Here is a 23,613-nt window from a genome sequence, read left to right as displayed (position 1 = left end):
GGTTCTGGTTTATAAACAGGTACACCCTGTTGCTGGAGCAACAAGCTGATGGCGGAGGGATAAATCTTGACTGCATCCATCCGTCAATTGGAAGGCACCAGGATGATTTCTTGGGAGGGAAGTCTCCAGGGATCATGGGAAGGTTTAAAAGGAAGGCTCTTGCCACCTTCAAGAAGATCCCATGGGAGGTAAAGACACTTGTTAAAGTTGGATGCATCCTTTGGACGGTACAGTTCACAAGGAAAATGGAGGACACTTAGCCCAAGGGGGCTCTGATCCATGGTTGCGCCCCTAGGTGCTACCGCAGTACAAATAATAAATAAATAATAATAATAATAAGGGGGTTACCCCCTCCAAAACCAATACACACACAGCTCTGCATCCAGTAACCAGAACCAGCTCTGCATCTTCCAATGGGGAGCGATGGGGCCTAGAACTCCCCATTCCTAGGCATCCCTTCTGCCCCCTTGTATGCCACTCTGTCCTATTAAGTTATTCTTATTTTCTCTCTCTCCTCATCTGTGCCTACAGCCATAGATCTTGTAACCTCTCTCTCTGTATGTTTTTTTGGACAACATCCGTGCTCAGAATGTATGAGTTATAGGGTTGATTTCCCCATATTTAGCACAAAAATACTCTCGCTCTTATATGCGACTCCCATAGGTGACATATTTCCATGTAAGTTAATCATATAGACAGATGCTGGAGAAACAAATCGAGGATCAAAGGATGGAGATAGAGGCATGTTGTGTGGTGCTGGATAGCTGAATTATTTTACATGTTATATTTCAACAGACAGAAACAAAAGGCAAGGTACATTCAGCCAGAGACCAGAAATAAAGGAAGGATATGTGGGGAGAGAAAGAATTGAAGAACTAAACTCGGAGGAAGAAAGAACTAGGCGACCTGAGAAGGTGAGAAAGAGCTGGAAAGGGCGAGGGAGATAGAGAGGGAAGGTAGGTAACAGAACCAGACTGACAATGTGAGCAGGAACCGGAGGAATGAACAGAACCAGGGATCCTGCAGAGCGCCCAGCACCAGGCTGAGAGCTGGAGACACCGCCACGCCAGGAGATGGATCAGATGAGCTGATCGCAGCTGCGTGTCATCTCTTGACATGACTGGAAAGCAGATGGCTCCCGACCGCTGCCTTCCAGCCCACAATCCGGAGGGACCGCACCTCCCTGGGGGGCTCCCACCTGGCACCTCCCTGGGGGCTCCCCTCACCTTTGTTGCAGAAACTGCCGAGCAGCAAGGCACCGAGGAAGACGAGGGAGGCGAGGGGCCGCGGGCAGCCCATGCTGGAAGCCGGCTCGCACCTGCTCCGGGGTGATGTGCAGCCGCCCCGCCGCGCTCGCACTCTCTGGGGCTTCCGCGGGGCGCAGGGCCGGAGGCCGAGCCGCAGAGCTCGGAGCAGGTGCCCGGCTGGATTCGCAGCCCCTCGGAGCGCGGAGGGACGGAGCTCGCTCGCACTTCTCCGCTCCCTGCCTCAGCCCAGCCCCTCTACTGCAGCATGATGTCAGCAGAGCCCGGCACTGATTGATGGGCGCCAGCAGCCAATGCGATGGGCGCGGGAGCCAGGTGCTGCAGGGGGGGAAGGGACCAATAGTGGGGAGGCGAGGCACAGGGGTGGGGGCCAACCTTTCCCTCCTCGCCGCAAGCCCGAGGAGCTGGGGGCGCAGGGCCCGGGAGTGAGGGGCGGAGCTGCTGCCGCCCCCCCCTGGCTTGAAGCGGTTTCCATCCTATAGAGAGTTTGCAGTTTGGGTCAATGGGTCTCAGCACCCGCACGACACAAATTGTTCAGAGCCCCTGGGGGGGCGGGGCTGGATTGAAATAGCAGGGGTGCTGCAGGCAGTGCTGAGAGGCAGTGGGAGAGCTGCAGTGAGCTGTGTGTGAAGGGTGGGGGGCACCTGTGCTGGGAGGGGCCGCAATAGTGAGGCAGCAGCGAGTATGGGTGCCTGGCCCTCCACTTTCCCATGGTCCCCCAGACTCAGTCAGCAGCCCAGGCCACAGCAGTCATGAAGCTCAACCTGCTAGGGAGTAAGTGCCCGGGATGGGCAGTGACTGGGCACTTCTGAGAGGAAGGTCACATCTGCCGGGGTGTCTCTTGGGTTGGGCAGTGACTAAGCACTGCTGTGAGGAAGTTCACATCTGTCGGGATGTCTCCCGGGTTGGACAGTGACTGGGCACTTCTGTGAGGAAGGTCACATCTGCCGGGGTGTCTCCCGGTTTGGGCAGTGACTGGGCACTGCTGTGAGGAAGTTCACATCTGCCGGGGTGTCTCCCGGGATGGGCAGTGACTGGGCACTGCTGTGAGGAAGTTCACATCCACCAAGGTGTCTCCCGGGATGGGCAGTGACTGGGCACTGCTGTGAGGAAGTTCACATCTGCTGGGGTGTCTCCCGGGATGGGCAGTGACTGGGCACTGCTGTGAGGAAGGTCACATCTGCCGGGGTGTCTCTTGGGTTGGGCAGTGACTGGGCACTGCTGTGAGGAAGGTCACATCTGCCGGGGTGTCTCCCGGGATGGGCAGTGACTGGGCACTGCTGTGAGGAAGTTCACATCTGCTGGGGTGTCTCCCGGGATGGGCAGTGACTGGGCACTGCTGTGAGGAAGTTCACATCTGCCGGGGTGTCTCCCGGGATGGGCAGTGACTGGGCACTGCTGTGAGGAAGTTCACATCTGCCGGGGTGTCTCCCGGGATGGGCAGTGACTGGGCACTGCTGTGAGGAAGTTCACATCTGCTGGGGTGTCTCCCGGGATGGGCAGTGACTGGGCACTGCTGTGAGGAAGTTCACATCTGCTGGGGTGTCTCCCAGTTTGGGCAGTGACTGGGCACTGCTGTGAGGAAGGTCACATCTGCCGGGGTGTCTCTTGGGTTGGGCAGTGACTGGGCACTGCTGTGAGGAAGGTCACATCTGCCGGGGTGTCTCCCGGTTTGGGCAGTGACTGGGCACTGCTGTGAGGAAGTTCACATCTGCCAGGGTGTCTCCCGGGATGGGCAGTGACTGGGCACTGCTGTGAGGAAGTTCACATCTGCCGGGGTGTCTCCCGGGATGGGCAGTGACTGGGCACTTCTGAGAGGAAGGTCACATCTGCCGGGGTGTCTCTTGGGTTGGGCAGTGACTGGGCACTGCTGTGAGGAAGTTCACATCTGCCGGGGTGTCTCCCGGGATGGGCAGTGACTGGGCACTGCTGTGAGGAAGTTCACATCCACCGGGGTGTCTCCCGGGATGGGCAGTGACTGGGCACTGCTGTGAGGAAGTTCACATCCACCAAGGTGTCTCCCGGGATGGGCAGTGACTGGGCACTGCTGTGAGGAAGTTCACATCTGCTGGGGTGTCTCCCGGGATGGGCAGTGACTGGGCACTGCTGTGAGGAAGTTCACATCTGCCAGGGTGTCTCCCGGGATGGGCAGTGACTGGGCACTGCTGTGAGGAAGTTCACATCTGCTGGGGTGTCTCCCAGTTTGGGCAGTGACTGGGCACTGCTGTGAGGAAGGTCACATCTGCCGGGGTGTCTCCCGGGATGGGCAGTGACTGGGCACTGCTATGAGGAAGGTCACATCTGCCAGGGTGTCTCCTGAGATGAGCAGTGACTGGGCACTGCTGTGAGGAAGTTCACATCCACCAAGGTGTCTCCCGGGATGGGCAGTGACTGGGCACTGCTGTGAGGAAGTTCACATCTGCCGGGGTGTCTCCCGGGTTGGTCAGTGACTGGGCACTGCTGTGAGGAAGTTCACATTTGCTGGGGTGTCTCCCGGGTTGGTCAGTGACTGGGCACTGCTGTGAGGAAGTTCACATCTGCCGGGGTGTCTCCTGGGATGGGCAGTGACTGGGCACTGCTGTGAGGAAGTTCACATCCACCAAGGTGTCTCCCGGGTTGGTCAGTGACTGGGCACTGCTGTGAGGAAGGTCACATCTGCCGGGGTGTCTCCTGAGATGAGCAGTGACTGGGCACTGCTGTGAGGAAGTTCACATCCACCAAGGTGTCTCCTGGGATGGGCAGTGACTGGGCACTGCTGTGAGGAAGTTCACATCTGCCGGGGTGTCTCCTGGGATGGGTAGTGACTGGGCACTGCTGTGAGGAAGTTCACATCTGCCGGGGTGTCTCCCGGGTTGGGCAGTGACTGGGCACTGCTGTGAGGAAGTTCACATCTGCCGGGGTGTCTCCCGGGTTGGGCAGTGATTGGGCACTGCTGCGAGGAAGTTCACATCTGCCGGGGTGTCTCCCGGGATGGGCAGTGACTGGGCACTGCTGTGAGGAAGTTCACATCTGCCGGGGTGTCTCCCGGGTTGGGCAGTGATTGGGCACTGCTGCGAGGAAGTTCACATCTGCTGGGGTGTCTCCCGGGTTGGGCAGTGACTGGGCACTGCTGCGAGGAAGTTCACATCTGCCGGGGTGTCTCCCGGGTTGGGCAGTGACTGGGCACTGCTGCGAGGAAGTTCACATCTGCCGGGGTGTCTCCCGGGTTGGGCAGTGACTGGGCACTGCTGTGAGGAGGTTCACATCTGTCCGAATTATGGAGAGAGGACCCTGACCAGACACTTCCTGGTTGGCACCACCAATGAGTTAGAAATTGCAGCGTGGAAGGCCGGCGAAGCTCAGCCTGGGGTCGGATCGATTGCTGCTCCCCCTGGTCCTTCCCACACTGAAGTGGAGGTGCCAGGAACACAGCCAGCCCCAGCCCTTTCTGTGTTCCCCGGTAAGGAACCATGGGACTCTTACGGCAGCAAGACGCGGCTGCTATATAACCCCCACCCCCTCCAGACTAAAGGAGAGAAAGCAGCGAAGGGACCAACGAGGAGCAGGGAGTCCAAGGTCCCCAGTTTTGTCTCGGTCTCATTCCTCCTGTTCTCCTTCCCGTGTCTCATTCCAACCATCAATTCTGCCCATCTGCCCTGTGATGCCTCCCAATCTGACCGGCTATTACCGATTCGTCTCCCAAGACAACATGGACGGTTACCTTCGGGCTTTAGGTAACCACACCCTTCCCTGGTTGCTTCCCTCTCCTATCTTTTCCACCCTTCCCTCTCCAAAGATGTCACCTCCCAGGACACCCCAAAGGCGGGGCTGGGATTTTTCGACCCCCGCCTGTCCCTCTATCTTTGACTTTAAGCATCAGAGGAGTGAGGTTCTGGAACAGCTTCCCAGCAGGAGTTGGGGGTGGGGGAAACAAACAATTAGTTTTTAGAAAGAGCTGGAGAAATTTAAGGGGGATTGTATGATGGGTTGTTTGTGATGGTGGAGAGCAGAGCTCGGCAGCCCAGGGTTCCCTTCTGGTTTATGTCTGATCTTCCTAAAATCTCATGCTTCCGGCTTTCAGCCAGTCATCTACAGGGGTCAGGAAGAGAAACCTCTCCCCCCACCCCACCCCCGCACATGTATTCTGGGATTTGGGGCTTTTTTGTCTCCTTCCTCTGAAGCATCAGAGATGGCCCCAGCTGGAGAAGGGAGGTTGCTTGTGGCGTGGGTGGGGGCTCTGAGGTGGCATTGATTATTCTCTCTCACGTGCTTGGCTGGCTGGTTCTTGCTTATGCTCAGGGTCCAATTGATTGCCTTATGTGGGGTCAGGAAGGAATCTTCCCCCAGGTCAGCTTGGCAGTGACTTTGGGGGGAGGGGGCTGCCTTCTTCTACAGCAGGGGTCCCCAACGCATCTAAATGCACCCGTATCCTGGCTGGTGGTCGAGCATTTCTGTGAAATGTTGGCGGCGACGCCTCTCGATGACGCCGCTTGCCACTGACAAGCAACATCATCGAGAGGCGTTGCTGCTGAAATTCGGTGGCATTTCGGTGGATGCTCGACCGCCGCCATGGTCCTTTGTCTGGCGCCCGCCAGACGAAAAGTTTGGGGACCACTGATCTACAGCATGTGGCTGTGGGTCACTAGCCAGGATTATCCGGGTATTTCTCACATAATCACTTCCCTGCCATTGCTGGGCCTCAGACACAGGTGGTCCCTCCTATTCTCTGACTGTGGCACACACACAACAGTCTAGTCTCCTGACAGTTGTAATACTTTGGTCTAATTTTGGTTGTCCAGTTTAATGTGTGGGTGCTGAGTGGTGTTGGTGGCCTGTGATACACGGGAGGTCAGACTAGATGATCTGGTGGGACTTTCTGGCCCTAAACTCTCTGACTATGAACACAGTCTGTAGCCTTGCACACACACCAGTCTGAGCAGGAGGGGTGGACACTCTGAATGGAGGAGGTGGAGCATGCTTGCAGAAGGGAATGAAATGTATTGATGGGGCAGTGAGGGTCATTGAGGAGAATCTAGCAAGAGAACCAAGGAGGAGCAGTGAATAGCACTGCTATGGGAAGCTCACTGCTGCCAACAGCCCATTATCTGTTCCCTCCACCTCATCCCACCTAGACATTAATGTGGCCCTGAGAAAACTGGTTTGCCTCCTGAAGCCAGACAAGGAGATAATCCATGCTGGAGATCACATGACCATCCGCACAATCACCTCACTGCGCAACTACATCATGGACTTTGACCTGGGAAAGGAGTTTGAAGAGGACCTGGGGCCAGTGGATGGACGCAAGTGCCAGGTGAGAGGACTAAGAGGATAGGCCAGTGACTTAAAGGGTAGCTCGACTGTGGCCAGTGGCCAGGGCTTTGCCTAATAATCAGAAAAATCCTGTTTCTGATGCAGGAGCCAGAGTAGAATCCAGCTCAGAGCAATGCTGGGTCTGACGGGCTAATAGCTAATGTATTCAGGTCTAATGATGAATACGTGTGATGAGCAGGGAATTGAGAGTTAAGGTTAAATATACAATAGAGCCCAAAAGTCTAAAATTTCTGTATCCAGATACCCTTAAATCTGTCCCCCTGCAGCAATGCCCTGAAAAAAATCAGTAAGTCAGATGATTTATCCACTGGAACAAACAGATTCATCACATATCATGAAATGTCTGACCTTATAAGATACTGAGGTTGCTCAGCATACATGACAAACAGACCCAAGGGGTCTAAAGTTAGGAACATAACAAAAAAAAACAACCCTTCAAAACAGGAGCTGCATTTGAAAATGTCTTAGAGAGAGGGGCAGGTAGTGGGTCAGTGTAGAAAGATGACAGTACAAAGAAGCAGACAAGGCCTTTTCCCATGCCTGACAGTATTGTCTGTCTCTCCCCAAACCCCTTTCAGACAGTCGTCTCCTGGGAAGGGGATCAGCTGGTGTGTGAGCAGCAAGGAGAGAAGAGGAACCGGGGCTGGCGGCACTGGCTGGAGGGGGACCATCTGCATCTGGTGAGAAGGAGCTCTGAGCAGGGTGTGGCACACTAACACCCCATAAAGGGAAGTCTCTAGAGGGGATTCACTAGGGCAGTGGTTCCCAAACTGGGGTTCGCAAAATGTTACAGGAGTTCTCGGGAAAAAATTCCCTAATGGCGGACAGAACTGTCCCTAGGGACTCTGGACAGCACAGGGCTATAAGCCCCTGAACTTCCAAGAGCTAAGCAGATCAAAGCGAGCATATCTATCACACTGAGGAGATTTAAACTTCAAGACTCCTTATAAGAAATGGAAAGGGAGGTGGATATTTTTTGCTGTTTTTAAAATTAAATAGGCAGCTAGTATTGTTTTTTAAATTATTATGAAGAACAACTTTAAGCTTTGTTGTAACATCTGTTGTTTGCCTGGACTCCTCGAGACCTGAATGCTTGTGTGCGAGGAACTCTCTGAATTGGCTTCTTAAATACCTTCATGCTGGTTCACATCTGATACTCCTGAATGAAACATAGGAGCCTTGTGTTATAACAGGCTTATTCAAAGAGATACAAGCTATGAAAGTGAGATCTTGGAAGAGTGTTGCCATTTTCATAATGTAATAAAAATACTGTAATGCTAAATAATAATGAATAATAAATCATGTGTAATAAGCATGTCATAAAAACAAATTTTATATTTCCAAGATCGATGCTTTTATAATTTACGCTCCGGTAAAGGAGAAAATCCCTGGAAATATTCATTTTTAGGAGGGGGTCGTGAGACTTGACATTTTAGTGAAAGGTGTTCAAAGGTTGTTAAAATTTGGGAACCACTGCACTAGGGGAATGCCAGAGGCTCAGAATGGGATGATCATTCCTCCCCCCTTGGATCCCAAGCTAGGCCCCATATGTTATGCATGGTTTCTCCGGGGCAACGGCCACTTCACACAAACATCCTCCAGTAGGGTTCAAAAGTTGACTAGGCTGAGCTCAGTGTGAATCGGCCAATGTCCCTGCCCTGCCCTGAAATTCCACCATAGCTCCTGGGGCTTTGTGAGAGGAAAAGGGAAGAGATGAATCAGACACAAGGTTTCCTATGTGTGACACTAAAACCTCAGCAAAACCTCTTAAGGCACAAAGAGAAAAATGGAAATATAGGGAGGCTGTGGATAAGGGATATTGAGCATTGGCAGAGCTGCGTGGGGTGAGGGGTAGGAATACAATACCAGAGAGGCTGTGGGTAATGACTATGGGGCACTGGCAGAGCTGCATGGGGGGCAGCAGTACAATAGCAGGGAGGCTGTGGGTAAGGACTCTGGGGCACTGGCAGAATTATGGCAGAGCTGCGTGCAGGTGGCAGCCAGGACTGGAATAACAGGGAGGTTGGGGTGGGTCAGGTTTGAGGGGCATTGGCAGTGCTTGGGTGGGAGGAGTGAGGACTGGAAAGCATGGGGTCTGTGGGTTGGCACAGAGAAGCCCTGACAGATCTGCCCAAAGTCTCTTCTTTTATCTCCCTCCCTTTTTTCTTCCCAGCGCATGACAGCGGAAGATGAGGTTTGTGTACAGATCTTCCAGAAAGTGAAGTAACCACAACACCTTCCCAGTACTGAGTACTAACCCATTTGGACAGAACTAGTTTCATTGCGGAGTCAAGACCAAAACTATCAAATCTGCCCCCACCCCACCACCACCCCACACATGCTTTGGAATAAAAAATACAAGTGGCCAAAACCTCTGTTGCATTGTGTTTCCTTATTGCCATCTACATTCATCAGACATCTAGGTGCCAAAGAATGTGACACCCAGCTTACATTCCCCAGCCCACTCTCTCACTCTGGAGACTCGGAGCAGGGCCGACTCCAGGCACCAGAGAAGGAAGCAGGTGCTTGGGGCAGCCAGTGGAAAGGGGCAGCACGCAGTAGCACGTCCAGGTCTTCGGCGGCAATTCGGCGGTGGGTCCCTCAGGAAGCAGCGCGATTGAGCTGCCGCCAGAGTGCTGCCGATCGGCTTTATCTTTTTTTTTTTGCTTCGCCGCTTGGGGTGGCAAAAAAGCTGGAGCTGATCCTGACTGGGCGCCCTGCAGAGTTGGTTTTGGTGTCTCTTAAAGGTTAGTGCCCTGGCCCTGTGCTGCAATGTGGGAGACCCAGATTTGGTTCTCCGTTCTGGTCCCTACTCCTTAGTGTTGGGAGAGAAGCTGAGGCCAGGTACACCCCAAGGGTTAGTGCTTCATGGTGGTGTGCTGTGTGGACAAGCTGAGACCCATCCACAGGAGAATTCCACAGCGGGGGGAGCCCCCAGATCTGTCTTCAGTGAGGGGAGGGGACAGTAAAAAGAGGGGGAATTTCTGATGGCTGGGGCAGTCTGTGGGGATGAGGGGGGTCCCAGTCTGAGAAGGGAAAGAAAGAAGGAGGTCTGTCTGTGGAGCGGGAGGGAAATGTGGCTTCAGGTTTCAGTGAGATCATTTCAGAATAAGAGCTCTGGAATCCCAGCCAGAGGGGAGGGGAGGGGTGGAGAAAGGTGGAGTCACTGCTTGTCTGAACTTGAGATGGAAGGGGGAGCCTGGGCCCAAATGGGAAGTGAATCTCCCTCACCCCCAGGGGCAGGGCTGTGCAGCAGCTGGTGCAGAGAGAGGCCTAGGGCTTGCCTTGCCTGAGCGATCCCGGGGCTACTTTCACCTCTGGGCTCTCTTCAGATCTGGGGGGGAGGGGGGAGGAGAAAATAGGGCAGGGGCCAGACCTCTCATGGTCAGAAGGAACTTAGGGTTCCATGGGCAGCACATCTCTGCCCCATTCATCAGAAGGAGAGTAATCCTGCCCTGCAGACCTGAACTTCCAGCATTCTCAGGACACATGCTGATCCCTAGTGGCCACTGCTGATATGCAGCAGCTCCCTCCTCTCTTAACCCATGAGTCCCTCTCTGGATTGGAACTGGACTGGAACCAAAGACCATCTTGGAAACAACATTACCAGCCCAAGCAGTCAAAAATCATGAGCTAGACCCCCCAAAATTACAGGGATTCTAAGTCATGGGGTTTTATACAATAATAAATGTTTTCTCTGTATTTGCTTTTTGGATTCTGTACCTTTAGGGGTCACATTTCCAAGCTTTTCTCTGCAACACCAAGGGTTAGAAATTCGAAATTCATTTATTTAAAATGAAAGGTGAGAGTCTCACATAGACACATGACCCCAGGAGCTGGGGCTTTAAAATAAATGTCAAATTCATGGGACTCATTCTATTACAACATTCCAAAAGTTGGCAACCCTGGAAGTGCCCTTCTTCCCACTGAAGGAGGAAAACTGGAACTGGTCCCCATGCCCCCTGAGATTGACTCTTATGCCCAGTGGTCTGTGATGGGATGTTAGATGGGGTGGGATCTGAGTTACTGCAGAGAATTCTTTGCTGGGTGCTGGCAGGTGTGTCTTGCCCACATGCTCAGGGTTTAACTGATCGCCATATTTGGGGTCAGGAAGGAATTTTCCTCCGGGAGAGATTGGCAGTAGCCCTGGAGGTTTTTTGCCTTCCTCTGCAGCATGGGGCATGGGTCACTTGCTGGAGGATTCTCTGCAGCTTGAGGTCTTCAAACCACAATTTGAAGACTTCAATAACTCAGATATAGATTAGGGGTTTGTTATAGAAGTGGATGGGTGAGATTCTGTGGCCTGCTTTGTGCAGGAGGTCAGACTAGATGATCATAATGGTCCCTTCTGACCTTAAAGTCTATGAGTCTATGAGTCTCACTTTATCTGCCTCACCTTGGCTGTCCCTTCACTCCCTGCTCATAGCCACTCCCTGCAATCCAAAGGTGAGGAGTACAGGGGAGGAAGGGAAAGTTTCCTGTAGAGGAAAAGATTCATTTGATAGCAGTGCCTCAGAGGGAGGAGGCCCCTGATAAACACACCCTGGTGGGAGCCCAGCAAGCCTCTGGAAAATTAAGCTTCTGGAGAATTTTCAGGGTTACTTGTGCCCTCCACAAAAGGTCTAAGTGACTCTTTAAGCTGGAAAGTGCATGTTCTCTCCAACAGCTGACCTCAAAACCAGCATTCCCCAGACAGCTGCTTTGCAGGGAAACCATCAGCCTATAAGGAGAATGTCAATGCTAAGCGCACATGAGAACAGAGAGGGTTAGGAGCTGTAAGTGTAATTGTAAAGACAGCTATGCCCATGGAAGCGATATGGCATGACAGCCACATGCAAATAGATTCTCATACCCATGGCATGCTGAGGCCACAAAAGAGAGGCATCTGGCCTGGTACTGAAACATTTCTGCCTTCTTTATACATGTGTAAACCCCAGTCCCGACTTGTAGCACACACACTTTCCTCTCCCTCCCCCACATTCTAGTCTTAGGCTCCTTCCACACACTCAATCGGCAGCAGTTTCCCACACAGTTGAATTTCACATAGTGACGTTCCTTTGTAAGAGTGTGGGAGACCCAGATGTTATGTTATGAGCTGATGTTATGAGTGACTGTCATACAGTGTTCTATGGGTGCCATTCTCATGGGTATTATCACTCTCCCTCCCAGCTGTGTCCTGGGGGAACAAGGTTCCTTGTCAGTTGTGTCTAGTGGCAGCAAACTTCCCTGCAAACAGTGCCCTGTAGCTGCAAACTTTGATGCTCTATAACTACAAGCTTCCTTGCAAATAATCCCCTATGACCGTAAACTGCGCCCCATTGGTGCCCTGTGGCTGTGAGCTTTCCTTCTACTGGTGCCCTGTTGCTATAAGTTTCTCTCCTAGCAGTGTCCTATGGCTGAAAACTTCCATACAGATTGTGCCCAGTGGTTGTGAGCTTCGTTCCTGATGGTATCCAGCGCCAGTGAGCTTCCCTCCAGGGCTTTGATTGGAGCTGCCTGAGAATGTGCATCATGCACAGCGAAGCACTCAAAAGTCAGGAAATGCCGGAGTGAAGATTGCCCATTTAACCTTAACTCTGGTCCCGTGTGTGTACATTATTATGAGAGTCATTAATTACATGGTCACGTTCTTTTTCAGACAATATAACAATATATATAATGTACAGTTTCTCTACAGCCTTAAATACACATGTATAAATATCTTGAAATGCTTCCAACATTTAGTATTGTTACATTATTTCATTGGTGTGACTCTTTTCATAGACTTGTATCAGAGGGGTAGCCGTGTTAGTCTGGATCTGTAAAAGCAGCAAAGAATCCTGTGGCACCTTATAGACAGACGTTTGGGAGCATGAGCTTTCGTGGGTGAATACCCACTTCGACGGATGCAAGTCCGACGAAGTGGGTATTCACCCACGAAAGCTCATGCTCCCAAATGTCTGTTAGTCTATAAGGTGCCACAGGATTCTTTGCTGCTTTCATAGACTTGGACTTTTTACTATGATTCCCAGAAAAATAGTGTTAAGCTTGCAAAGTATCAGTGTCTTTAAAGAAAAACCTGTAAGACATCATTGTCATTTTAGAGACCCCAACATCAGAAAGCCAGGAGAATCTAAACTGAAAGCTCATGTGCAGAGGAACAATAATATTGGTCTTGAGCCTTCTTCCCTACAGTATGAAGAAAGCCTGAAAAGGTGTTTGCTTTTTCTGTTTGTTTTCACAGTCATAATTCAGTTCTTGTACATCCCATTTCCCTTGGAAGACTCTATAGACAACTGCAGAACAATCAGAGAGGCCTGCCTAATTGGGAGAGAGGAAGGTATTGGCATTCATAGTGTTTTAAACTCTCTGGGCTTTGTTTGCTATTATTAACACCTATTTAACACAAATGTGAAGAAACAGCTGAAAGAAAACTTCTCTTTGTTAAAGATTTAACACTCCTGTTTCCTCATCAAGGAAGCTGCTGATTTACACCTCTGAGGAGTTCTTCAGCAAAACAGTAAGGCAAAGACCTGGCATTCTTGATATTTCTAAGGTAAAAAGGAGCAGGTTTAAAAAAAATTTTAAGAATAAAATTTCAAGCCTTCTTCCCACATCAGAAAAATGCCCCCAAAAAGAAGGGCGGGGAGAACACAAATCCTATTTCTGTTTCCTTTTTATGACACCTTTAAAAACAAAACTCCCACCCAAATTTCACTTTAATATAGGGACATTTCCAGTTCTCTCTTGAGCAACCTTAACTATAGACACACACACAAATGTGTACAACTCTGTTGGCTCTTGCTTAAAAAACAAAAGTTCATGGCCACAGTTTGAGCAAAGAGCCAGCAGAGGGCAGCAGAATGTGGGCTAATGAAACCCATTCACTATGTCAATCGCTTTGTAATCAAACTGTCTCTCTTCCCTCCCTCTCCTCTTGGTCTTCCCCCACCTCGCTGAATTAGATCTGGCAGGGTTAAGAGTTTGCATTTGGTTGCAACTCGTAAGCCCTGGTTAGAGCGCTTGGAGGGAGAGAGAGAGAGAGACATATACACATCAGACAAGACTAAGAACATGTGAGTGCTGCCAATCTGGCCTGGGGAGGGAGGTGGTGGCATCTTTATGGGGGAGAGGACTGAAGGATCCAGCTCCTTGGGGAAGGATGAGAGGTGGACAGGATTAAATCCATGTCCCACTATTACCCCGTTAATCCTCCTGTTAGAAGTGCTGCAGTGTTTGAATCCCCCCGGCTGATCTCCTTCCAGGGAAAGGGAATGAGTGTATTTTGGAGGAGCGTAATGGCCCCACTCCCCAAGTAACCCCCAGATTGGGACCATGATGTGAGGGGGCAACTAACCTGCCCAGATTTCCATACCAAATCCTGCAGAGGTGGGGAGGTTAATGGTTAGACCTTGCACAGGCCTCCCCTTCCCTCAACAGGGGGGTGACAGGAGAGGGACCCAGGCATGGCTGGGGATCACTCCCCGCCATGCTGAGGACTTTTGGACTCCGAACTGCTGAGCTGGGCCAGCTCCCAAGCTGACAACAAACACAAGCTGAACCAGGTGGCCCAAAGCCAGGTGGAGGGAAACCTTGAGAGCCTATAAGGCTGGGTCTCTTACTGTTCCTCCCCTTGGTTCCAAGAGACCCGGGTCCATGGCTGGTGTGTAACAAAGAGCCAGCGCCCCCGGGTTCGTGCCTAGTCTCCCTTGAAATGGCTTCCTGGGAACCATATCCTGGGCTAGTGCCTGATGCCCAGCTGGTACCTGACTGGATCTTGGGTCTCTTCAATGTCTCCATTGGCTCTATAACACCTGGTTGGTACCCAGTGTACCCAGGGGTCCGTTGGACTGCGCATGAGCCTCCCATGCAGTTTCCACTGGTTGCATATGGCCCAGATCTATGGCTGGTCCGTAACTCACACTCCATGTACATTGTGTTCACAGGCTCCGCCTGCTCCTCCTGTGGGGGTCTCTCCTCTTTGGAGTGGTCAGTTCCAGCCCAACCCCAAGGAAGCTTTTTGGGGAGATCACATCTCCCAATTACCCCAAGCCATACCCCAACAACAACATCAGCACCTGGGACATTACAGTCCCAAAGGGTTTTGTGGTGAAGTTGAACTTCTGGCAGTTCGACCTGGAGCCATCGGAGTCCTGCCTCTATGACTACGTCAAGGTGCGTACAGCAGAGACCCGGGGTAGGGCTGGAGAGGGGAAGCTGGTGACCTCAGGGCACAATCATTTTTCAACAGCAAGCAGGCTCTCCTTGCTATCCAACAGGCAGGGGCAGCTCTAGGTATTTTGCCGCCCCAAGCATGGCAGACAGGCTACCTTCGGCGGCTTGCCTGCGGAAGGTCCCCGGTCCCGTGGATTCAGCGGCACACCTGCGAGAGGTCCGCCAAAGCCGCGAGACCAGCGGACCCTCTGCAGGCATGCCGTCGAAGGCAACCTCCCTGCTGCCCTTGCGGCGACAAGCAGAGCACCCCCTGTGGCTTGCCGCCCCAGGCACGCGCTTGGCGTGCTGGTGCCTGGAGCCGCCCCTGCCAACAGGCACAGAGGAGAGGGAGTTGGAGATGCATAGACCAGGTAATGGTGATACATGCAGCAGGTTGAACTTCACGCATTCTCATGATTTCCCCTCTCCCTTTCTCCTTGACAGATCACAGCAGATAAGAAAGACCTGGGCCGGTACTGTGGCCAGCTAGGCTCAGCCACAGGCAACCACCCAGGAGTCAGGGAGTTTGTGTCCAAAGGGAACCGGATGAGGATGATGTTCCACTCTGACTTCTCCAACGAGGAGAACGGCACCCTTATCCCCTACAAGGGCTTCCTGGCCTATTACCAAGCTGTGGGTGAGTATGAGAGCTCCACACCATGCAGGAGGGGTGCACAGGGCTGCTCCTCACCAGGAGAATCCAGAGGAGCCCTGGGCCCCATCCCCAACAGGCAGAGACCTCAGGACAGTAGCCAGACCCACAGCACCACCAGTACAGAGCTTTCAGTCGGGTTTAACATTTTCTTCTCTTTGCCCCGCACTCCCTCTCCCCTCAGATCTGGACGAGTGTACCCATGGCAATGCCCTTGAGGAAGAAGAGGGGCCTCTGTGCCAGCATCTCTGCCACAACTATGTGGGTGGCTACATCTGCTCCTGCCGCCCCGGTTACCGGCTGCAGAGCGATCACCGCTCCTGCCGAGGTGAGTGAAAGGTGCAGAGATTGACGCAGGGGAATAGGGCCCAAGTGTGGGAGCTGCCCAGAGGGGAAAGGGAGGGAGGAATGACCTAGGAAGCAATTGGTGGGACAAGAGGCTGCCCCCTTTGTACCCACTGTAACTGCTGCTCTCTTCCCTCCCACAGTGGAGTGCAGCAGTGAGCTGTTCACAGAGACCTCTGGGTACCTGTCGAGCCCGGAGTACCCCCTTCCCTATCCGGCAGAGCTGCGGTGCAACTATAGCATCCGCCTGGACAGGGGGCTGGCCATCACCCTCAAGTTCCTGGAGCCCTTTGATATCGATGATCACCAGCAGGTCCACTGTCCCTATGACCAGCTCAAGGTACTGGAAACCAGCCCAAACCTGCGTCCTACCTGCCATCAGACCTTAACAAACCTGCTTCTCCCAAGGAAGCTCGCAGGTCCAGCACTGCTGGCAGGAGAGAGCAGAGATTAGAAAAGGGGGAATGCCCAGGGTCCAGAGCAAAGTTGTGTTCCCCAGTCCATCCTCCGGGGTACCTAGTCCCCAGCATCCTGAGCAATGGGGCTCTGGGCCCCTCCAAGACCCCTCAGTGCTGGGGGTGGTTCTTGGATTCTAACCAGAAAACATCCTCCTTTGCTCCGTGTTACCGCCTCATCCCTCATCCTTCTCCACTTCCCTATATTCAGGATTAGATGAACCCATAGATCTGACCCCAGGCTGGGAGAAGCCGGGACTGGCCCATTAGTCTGATCTGGCAGTGGTGACCCCAAAGTAGATGGGTCACAGGCCCATTGAGGGGCATTGGGGCAAATGGGCCCCTTGGTCTGGCCTGATGCAGGGGAGGAGGGGGTACTGGTGTGGAGAGGCCTGTTGGTGTGATTCTGGTTCTGGTGAATCATCTCTTCCTCTCCAGATCCAGGCACATGGGAGAGAGATTGGTGAGTTCTGTGGCAAGGTGTCGCCTGGCAGCATCGAAACCAACAGCAACGCGGTGGATGTGCTGTTCTTCACAGATGAGTCAGGGTTCAGTCACGGATGGAGGATCCACTACAGCTCAGAGAGTAAGTGGCTCCCTTCGCAGAGCTACTCCAGGCCTGAGCATGCTGCTTGCTAAAGCCTTGAGTGTTCCCCAACAGGAATCCGGTGCCCACAGCCTGTGCCAAAGGACCAGTTCACCCTCATCAAAGACCTGCAGCCCCTGTACCAATTTCGTGACTACTTCATCGTCAGCTGCCAGACTGGGTATGAACTGATGGAGGTGAGGCCCTCCTTCTCCCCACCCTCCTGCTCTCTCCTTCACTCCTCCTTTCTTCTCTTCTGCCGAAGTCTCCTCCTTTCCAGTCTCTTCTCCCTCTTTTCCTCCTTCCAATCTCCTCCCCCCTCCTTGCTCCCTGCCTTTTCACAGGAATGGGTGGTGTCAGGTGATTAAGAAAGAACCTTGTGATTACTCTCCAGCATGTTTGGGACGCAGGACTCACTCCCTAAAGGGCCCCCCCAGGATGCCCAGCAGTCTGCTCAGGGATCTGATGAAAGGCAGAAAGGACTCCCCTGCCCTTCTCTCCCACCCCATCCCCAGGAGTGGGTGTCTCTGGGGTAGAATCAGAGCTTACCGTTTTGGTGACAGCAGGTTTTTCTGGCTGGGATAAAGAGGCTGCAGCATGAGCCTGCTGAAATAGGGGTGGCCAAGGCCAAGGCATGATGGAGGGGTAGGAGGTTGCGTAAGGAGGAAAGGTTCAGGGGTCACAGCAGGGCACTGAAGTGGACATCAGGAGCAGAGTTGGGCACCAGTGAGAAGGCAGACACGAGGGTCCCTCCCCATGATTTGGGGTTGGGGGCAGGGACCTGAGGTTACATGTGGTCCTCAGCTCTTCTCTTCTTTTTCCTGCAGGGTGACCAGAAGTTGGCATCCTTCACCGCTGTCTGCCAGGATGATGGGACTTGGCACCGACCCATGCCCCGGTGTGAAAGTGAGTCAATAATCCCACCCCCACACATGGATTATCCCCCCAAACTGATCCTCAACCCCAAACTGATCCCCAACCCCATCCTCCATAACCCACATAATCTTTGGCCTTTCTATTGTCAGCAAGGGGACTCATAAATGCCAGTTCTGACAGTATCTTAGGCATTGTGGTCCTTAGGCATAGGTCCTACTGGGACCTAGACTGAGTCCACCCCTCCCCAAAATCATTGCACTCAGGGGTGTGTCAAATGGCCACCATGCTTTCCACTGGGGCTGAACAATATGTTTAAAATAAAAACCTGTTTAGTACAAAAATAGCCTTTCCCCCCCTAAAAAACTATTGCAAAAAAAGCAAAACAAACAAACAAACAAAACCTATTGATGGTCTCATTTTTTTTGTTTTTTTGCAATATTTTTATGACTTCAATCAGAATTATTATTGAAATATGTAACCCCTTTTGATAAAAATGTTGATAAAGTGTCATTAAATTTTAAAAAAATAGGTCAGCTTTGAACAACTTCAAACTTTTGTGTGCCTTTTTCTCCATTTTCCAAGCAACTCGAGTCACTGCCAAGTGGGGACTGGATCTGCATCCCTCCCCTCCAGCGGGCTCACGGACAGTCCCCATCCCTCCCTCACATCATGGGCTCCACCTGAGTCCAGCGCGAGTCTCCGAACCTCACTGCAGCAGTGAGCACCGTGGCTCCCCCTTGACTCCTCTCCTTGTTCTCTTTTGTAGTTGTGAGCTGTGGTGACCCCAAAAATCTCACCAACGGGGCCTTCAGTTATGTTAGCGAACACGGAAACAACAATTACCAGTCAGTGATCACCTACCGGTGCAAGGAGCCTTATTACCGCATAGTCACCAACAGAGGGAGCGGTGAGTCCTGACCCAGGAAGAGCCATAGCAATCTGAGCTGGAAAAGCCTCGGTAACAAGGGTGGTCCGTTCCCTTTAAGGGCAGAGTAGAGGGTCTAGGCATCAGTCAACCTCTGTTCCATGGCATGACTCTTTCAGGATCCAGGAGTTTGGGGAACAACACGAGGACCTGGGGAATGGCAGAAGCAGATATGGGAGAAAGGAAGCAGTCCTGGGGAATTAGTGTTTGGGGAAAACCGAGACTACTATCTCTTTAAGGGCCTGGGATCAGGACCTTTCTAATGTAGGGTGAAGGCAAGGCTCCCTTCTATCCCAGCCAATTAGGATGAGCCTTCGGAAGGAGGGCAGCGTATTTGCTGCCTCGTCTCTTCTAACAGGGGGACTGCTGAGCTTTCCTCATGTGCGGCTGGAAGAAGTGAATTGAAAGAGGGCCAGCTGGGAGAAGCTGGTTTAAGGCCGCAGCTGGCCTGAATTAGCACAGTCTCGGAAGGAAGGCGGTGGAACTCTTGAATGCAAGGAGAGTAAACCTGCCTGAATTATTACACAGGCCCAGGAGGGGGCTGTGGGACTTTTTAAGAGAGGGGGCCTGTCTCTGAATTAGCGCACAGGCTCCCAGGAGAGGGGTGGGGAGCTAAAGAGTTCTGTGCTCTGTTCAAAAGTTAATAAATAAGCCAGTAAAGGGGTAATCTTGGTCTAAGTCAGTGGTTCCCAAACTGGGGTTCGCAAAATGTTACAGGGAGTTCTCAGGAAAAAAAAAATTCCCAGAGAGAGCTGTCCCCCTAGGGACCGGGGGGCATGGGGCCAGGGGGGCCGGAGACCCCCAAGCAGCTAAGCAGAAAAAAGCCAGCATATCTATCACACACTGAGGAGATAACTACTTAAGAAACTTATAAGAGAAAGAGAGAGGATGATATTTTTTTTTTTTTTTTTTTTAAATAGGCAGCTAGTATTGTTTTTAAAATTATTATGAAGAACAAATTTAAGCTTTGTTGTAACATCTGTTTGCCTGGACTGCTTGAGACCTGAATGCTTGTGTGCGAGGAACTCTCTGAATTGGCTTCTTAAATACCTTCATGCTGGTTCACATCTGATACTCCTGGATGAAACATAGGAGTCTTGTCTTATAACAGGCTTATTCAAAGTGATACAAGCCACGAAAGTGAGATCTTGGAAGAGTGTTGCCATTTTCATAATGTAATAAAAATACTGTAATGCTAAATAATAATGAATAATAAATCATGTGTAATAAGCATGTCATAAAAAAATTATATTTCCAAGATTGATGCTTTTATAATTTATGCTCCGGTAAAGGAGAAAATCCCTGGAAATATTCATTTTTAGGAGGGGGTTCACGAGACTTGACATTTTAGTGAAAGGGGTTCACAGGTTGTTAAAGTTTGGGAACCACTGGTCTAAGTACTGTGATCTGGGAGTAAACCATTGCAAGACCCAAGCGGGGTAGGGGGTGCGGCACGGGCAGTGCAACTGCAGGGCCATGCTGTGCCACATGGGGGTGTGCTTGGGGACAGTGCTTGCTACACTCCCTCAGATCCCATCTCCCCACACAGCCCCTTGGGCCTAGGCTAGAAGCATCCCCCTATCCATTCCCCATGGCTCCTGGTTCCCTGTGCTCTGGAATGGGTCTCTGCCCCCACTTTGGGAGATGACACTCCAGCAGGGCCGGCTCCAGACCCCAGCGCGCCAAGCGCGTGCTTGGGGCGGCATGCCGCGGAGGGCGCTCTGCCTGTCGCCGGGAGGGCGGCGGCGGCGGTGGACTCCGCTCGCATGGCACGGCCTGATGCGAGCCGCAGCGCCAGGACGGACTCCTCCGCAGGCACGCAGGCAGGAGGTCCACCGAGAGGGACGGGGGACTGGCCAGAGCGCCGCCCGCCCCGTGGCTTGCCGCCGCGGCGGGGGGTGGCTGCTCCCCTCCCCAGGCTCACTGCTCACAACAGGGCGGCTCCAGCACCCAGACGCCAAGCAGGCGCGTGGGGCGCATTGGCGGCATTTGCGCATTTGGCAGCGGGGACCAGCCGCGCGTCAGAGCTCGCGGAGGTCGAGGAGAGGAGCAGAGAGGAGCAGCCGCGCAGAGGGTCCTCCTCCCGCCGCTCTCCTGCGCTCTGCTCTGCCCGCGGCGCGCGCGGTGCTGGCGCGCGCGCGCTGGCGGCGGCGGTGGCCGGCGCGGACGGGCACGCCGCAGGACACGCTCCGCGCCCGCCACCCCCGCCGCCGCGGCCGGCCACCGCGCTGCCCGGCGCAGGCTCACAGTACAGGGGGAAGACTCTTGAGCTCCTTTGTTTTGGCTCAGTCTCAACCTATTCTCACCTCCCCCTCCCCCACCAAAAAAAATAACTTCTTCAGAGACTTGAACCCCTCAGACACTTGCAAAGATCCTCACATTTCCCCCACCCCCTCTCTAGTCATGACTGTTCCATGCCAGGTAGATTTATCTCTTTGAATCTCTCCCAGAACTCAGTGACTGAATAATATAGCTTCCAGTGAGCATCTCATTACCCCTCAATCTCCTCCAGCCCCCGAGCGTTTCTGTGGTTCTTCTCTGAGCTCCCTCAAACTTATCACTATCTCTCTGGAACTGAGGGGCCCAGAGCTGAGCAGAGCATCCCTTCTGGAGGCTTTCCAGATGGGGCAGAGAGGGACCATCCCCTTTCTGATTGATGTGTGATGCCTCTGGGATTGAGGGGCCCACAGCTGAGCACAGCATGCCAGGTTGGGTTGTTTCAGTGCCCTAGAAAGAGGAACTACCTCCCCGTTCCCCCTGTGCCTGATGCAGGGGCGGCTCTAGGAATTTGGCCGCCCCCCAACGCCGGTCCCCCGTGGGGGGGGGGACCTGTGCAGACGTGCCCGGATGGTCCGCCGGGTCCGCTGGCTCCGGTGGACCTCCGCCAGGCATGACGCTGCGAAGGTCCCCCCGCCCTCCTCTCTCCAAAAAAAAATGCTGCTGCGCGCGCGCGCGCGCTGGGGGGTAGAGAGCCGGCCCTGGCCTGATGATTGTTCCCTGCAATCATTATCTTCTTCTCTTTTCCCTCAGATACATACAAGTGCTCCGCTCAGGGCTCCTGGGCAGACCAAGATGGCCATGAGGACATCCCAGTGTGTTTACCAGGTAAGTAGGGAACGTCTCACTGTGTTTAGCACTCAGCAATATGCCTTCAGAGTCAGCACAAACCAAGGGAGACAAGCAGAAAGAGGGAGAGAAAGATGGAAAAGTGGAACTAACAGTAATATGGGACTGTCTGTGAGGGAGGTGGCAATGTAGGAGATGGAGAAATCCAGATGGAAAGGCAGCATGAGAGCAGGGAAGCAGGGAACTGAAAGGTATGGGGAGACGAGAGAGATAGCAGGAGAAGAGAGCATGTAACAGCCTCTTTGGTTCCTGTCTCTCCCCACAGTGTGTGGGAAGCCAGACAAACCCATCACTGGAATCCAGCGGATCATCGGTGGCAGCACAGCACCGCCGGGAAGCTTCCCATGGCAGGCAAAGACACGCATCTTTGGTATCGGGGGTGGGGCGCTGCTGGGTGACCGCTGGATCCTGACAGCTGCTCACACCATCTACCCCAAGCAACACAGCTCAGTGACAGAGACAGGTGGGAGGATGAGCCTTGCTGAGGTGGCTGAGAAGATGGAAGTGTTCCTTGGCCACACAGAGGTGAATAAGATCCACGAGCTGGGTAACCACCTCGTCCGCAACGTGTTCGTACATCATGACTACAAACCTGATGATGAGAACAACTTCAATGGGGACATTGCACTGATCGAACTGCGGGACCCAGTGCCACTGGGCCCTGACCTGCTGCCTGTCTGCCTCCCAGATGCTAGTAACAGCACTTTCTATGTCAATGGCTACATGGGCTACGTGAGTGGCTTTGGGGTGGAGAAAAATGTTCTCGCAGACCGTCTGAAGTATGTATCACTGCCAGTGGGTGACCAGAAATCCTGCAAGAAATGGCTGCAGGGAAAGGAGGTCAGTGGGAAGGCCATGGTGTTCTCTGAGAACATGTTCTGTGCTGGCTCACCCAGTGGGGGGAAAGATACCTGCCAGGGGGACAGTGGGAGTGTCTTCACTGTGGAGGATTCAGAGAGTGAGCGCTGGATAGCCACCGGGATTGTCTCCTGGGGCATCGGCTGTAGCAAGAGCTATGGCTTCTACACCAAGGTCATCAACTACCTGGACTGGATCAAAGAGGTAACAGGGATGTAGAGGCTCTGAATGCCACTATCCTATTGGCTGAAGGCTCAGTGATGTCATATAGATATCCAAACACCCACACATAATTGGCTGAAGCATCGTGATGTCATAAAGGATTGTGATGTCAAAACTGCCATAGCAATGGTTGAATTCTTGGTGATATCATCAAAGCTTCCCAAAGCCTCTGTGCCATTGACTGAAGCTTTGTTGATGTTCTAAGGTTTCCAAATGCGTCTTCACTATTGGGTGAAGCCTTGACAAAGTCAGGCAGTCTTGTGAAATCCAATATGCTATTGGCTGAAGTCTTGGTGATATCCTAAAGATTTCTGAAATCTGTCGCACTATTGTTTGAGATGCTTGCAATGTGGTAGAGCTTCCTGGAGGGTGCTGGGTGCAGATTGTACTCATGCCTTGGCACCAATGAGGTTCTGTCAATATTAAAATCACTGCTATAGGAACCAACTGTTTTTATTTCACTGTCTTCCACTCCCACCTGGATTTTTTAATAATTAAAAAGTACCTTCCTCCCACCAGGTTCTTAAAGAAACTTGCAGGCTGTGCCTATACAGAGATTGCTTCATCCAGACTGAAATGCAGCCACCTCTGGAGTAGGTTGCCAGGCATCCAGTTTTTGACTGAAATGCCTGCAGCACCAGCGGGGCGGGCAGGCTCTGTGCCTGGCTCCTTGTGGCTCACAGGAAGCGGCGACATGTTTCTCTGGCTCCTAGGCAGAGGGGCAGCCAGGGGGCTCCACGCACTGCCCCCGCCCACAGTTGCTGCCTCTGCAGCTCCCATTGGCTGCAGTTCCCACAGTA

General features: G+C 52.8%; 3 protein-coding genes across 7 annotated transcripts in view; 2 read left to right on the top strand and 1 right to left on the bottom strand.

Moving 5' to 3' along the window:
- Positions 1 to 18,777, bottom strand: part of CLSTN3 (calsyntenin 3) — a 40,494-nt gene extending 21,717 nt beyond the window's left edge. For 2 of the 3 annotated variants that reach the window (XM_039532202.1, XM_039532221.1), the window contains exon 1: positions 1,227 to 1,550. In XM_039532202.1, coding sequence (XP_039388136.1) covers positions 1,227 to 1,299 — 73 coding nt within the window. In that variant the 5' untranslated portion in view covers positions 1,300 to 1,550. Of the gene's footprint in view, positions 1 to 1,226; positions 1,551 to 18,543 lie in introns of those variants that run through there. The other variant, XM_039532210.1, reaches the window with a different exon arrangement.
- On the top strand, positions 4,749 to 8,937 carry RBP5 (retinol binding protein 5). Of its 2 annotated transcripts, none has more exons than XM_039532275.1 (4): positions 4,749 to 4,978; positions 6,418 to 6,555; positions 7,154 to 7,255; positions 8,749 to 8,937. In XM_039532275.1, the coding sequence occupies exons 2-4, from the start codon at positions 6,451 to 6,453 to the stop codon at positions 8,800 to 8,802; spliced, it is 261 nt and encodes an 86-aa protein (XP_039388209.1). In that variant the 5' UTR covers positions 4,749 to 4,978; positions 6,418 to 6,450; the 3' UTR covers positions 8,803 to 8,937. The 2 variants fall into 2 exon arrangements, with proteins under 2 accessions (XP_039388209.1, XP_039388200.1); XM_039532266.1 differs by having other exon boundaries at positions 4,759 to 4,978; positions 6,377 to 6,555.
- C1R (complement C1r) lies at positions 13,498 to 23,256 on the top strand. 2 transcript variants are annotated; one of them, XM_039532241.1, is made up of 12 exons: positions 13,498 to 13,630; positions 14,501 to 14,729; positions 15,213 to 15,405; positions 15,605 to 15,748; positions 15,909 to 16,105; positions 16,659 to 16,806; positions 16,882 to 17,003; positions 17,634 to 17,712; positions 18,449 to 18,589; positions 21,638 to 21,712; positions 21,999 to 22,843; positions 22,895 to 23,256. In XM_039532241.1, coding segments are annotated over exons 1-11 (2,142 nt in total). In that variant the 5' UTR covers positions 13,498 to 13,628; the 3' UTR covers positions 22,811 to 22,843; positions 22,895 to 23,256. The 2 variants fall into 2 exon arrangements, with proteins under 2 accessions (XP_039388175.1, XP_039388170.1); XM_039532236.1 differs by having other exon boundaries at positions 21,999 to 23,256.
- The last annotated feature ends 357 nt before the right edge of the window (positions 23,257 to 23,613 follow it).

This window comes from Mauremys reevesii, linkage group 1, assembly GCF_016161935.1.
Source record: "Mauremys reevesii isolate NIE-2019 linkage group 1, ASM1616193v1, whole genome shotgun sequence".
NCBI lineage: Eukaryota > Metazoa > Chordata > Testudines > Geoemydidae > Mauremys > Mauremys reevesii.
The sequence above is the reverse complement of the archived record's forward strand: the minus strand, read 5'-3'. Positions and strand labels throughout refer to the sequence as shown.

Coding starts and splice junctions, on each gene's coding strand:
- RBP5 (XM_039532266.1), top strand. CDS start 4,906: ATGCCTCCCAATCTGACCGGCTATTACCGATTCGTCTCCCAAGACAAC. Junction 4,979..6,376: donor CGGTTACCTTCGGGCTTTAG/GTAACCACACCC, acceptor CATCCCACCTAG/ACATTAATGTGGCCCTGAGA. Junction 6,556..7,153: donor TGGATGGACGCAAGTGCCAG/GTGAGAGGACTA, acceptor AACCCCTTTCAG/ACAGTCGTCTCCTGGGAAGG.
- C1R (XM_039532241.1), top strand. Junction 17,004..17,633: donor CTGGGTATGAACTGATGGAG/GTGAGGCCCTCC, acceptor TTTTTCCTGCAG/GGTGACCAGAAGTTGGCATC. Junction 21,713..21,998: donor CATCCCAGTGTGTTTACCAG/GTAAGTAGGGAA, acceptor CTCTCCCCACAG/TGTGTGGGAAGCCAGACAAA.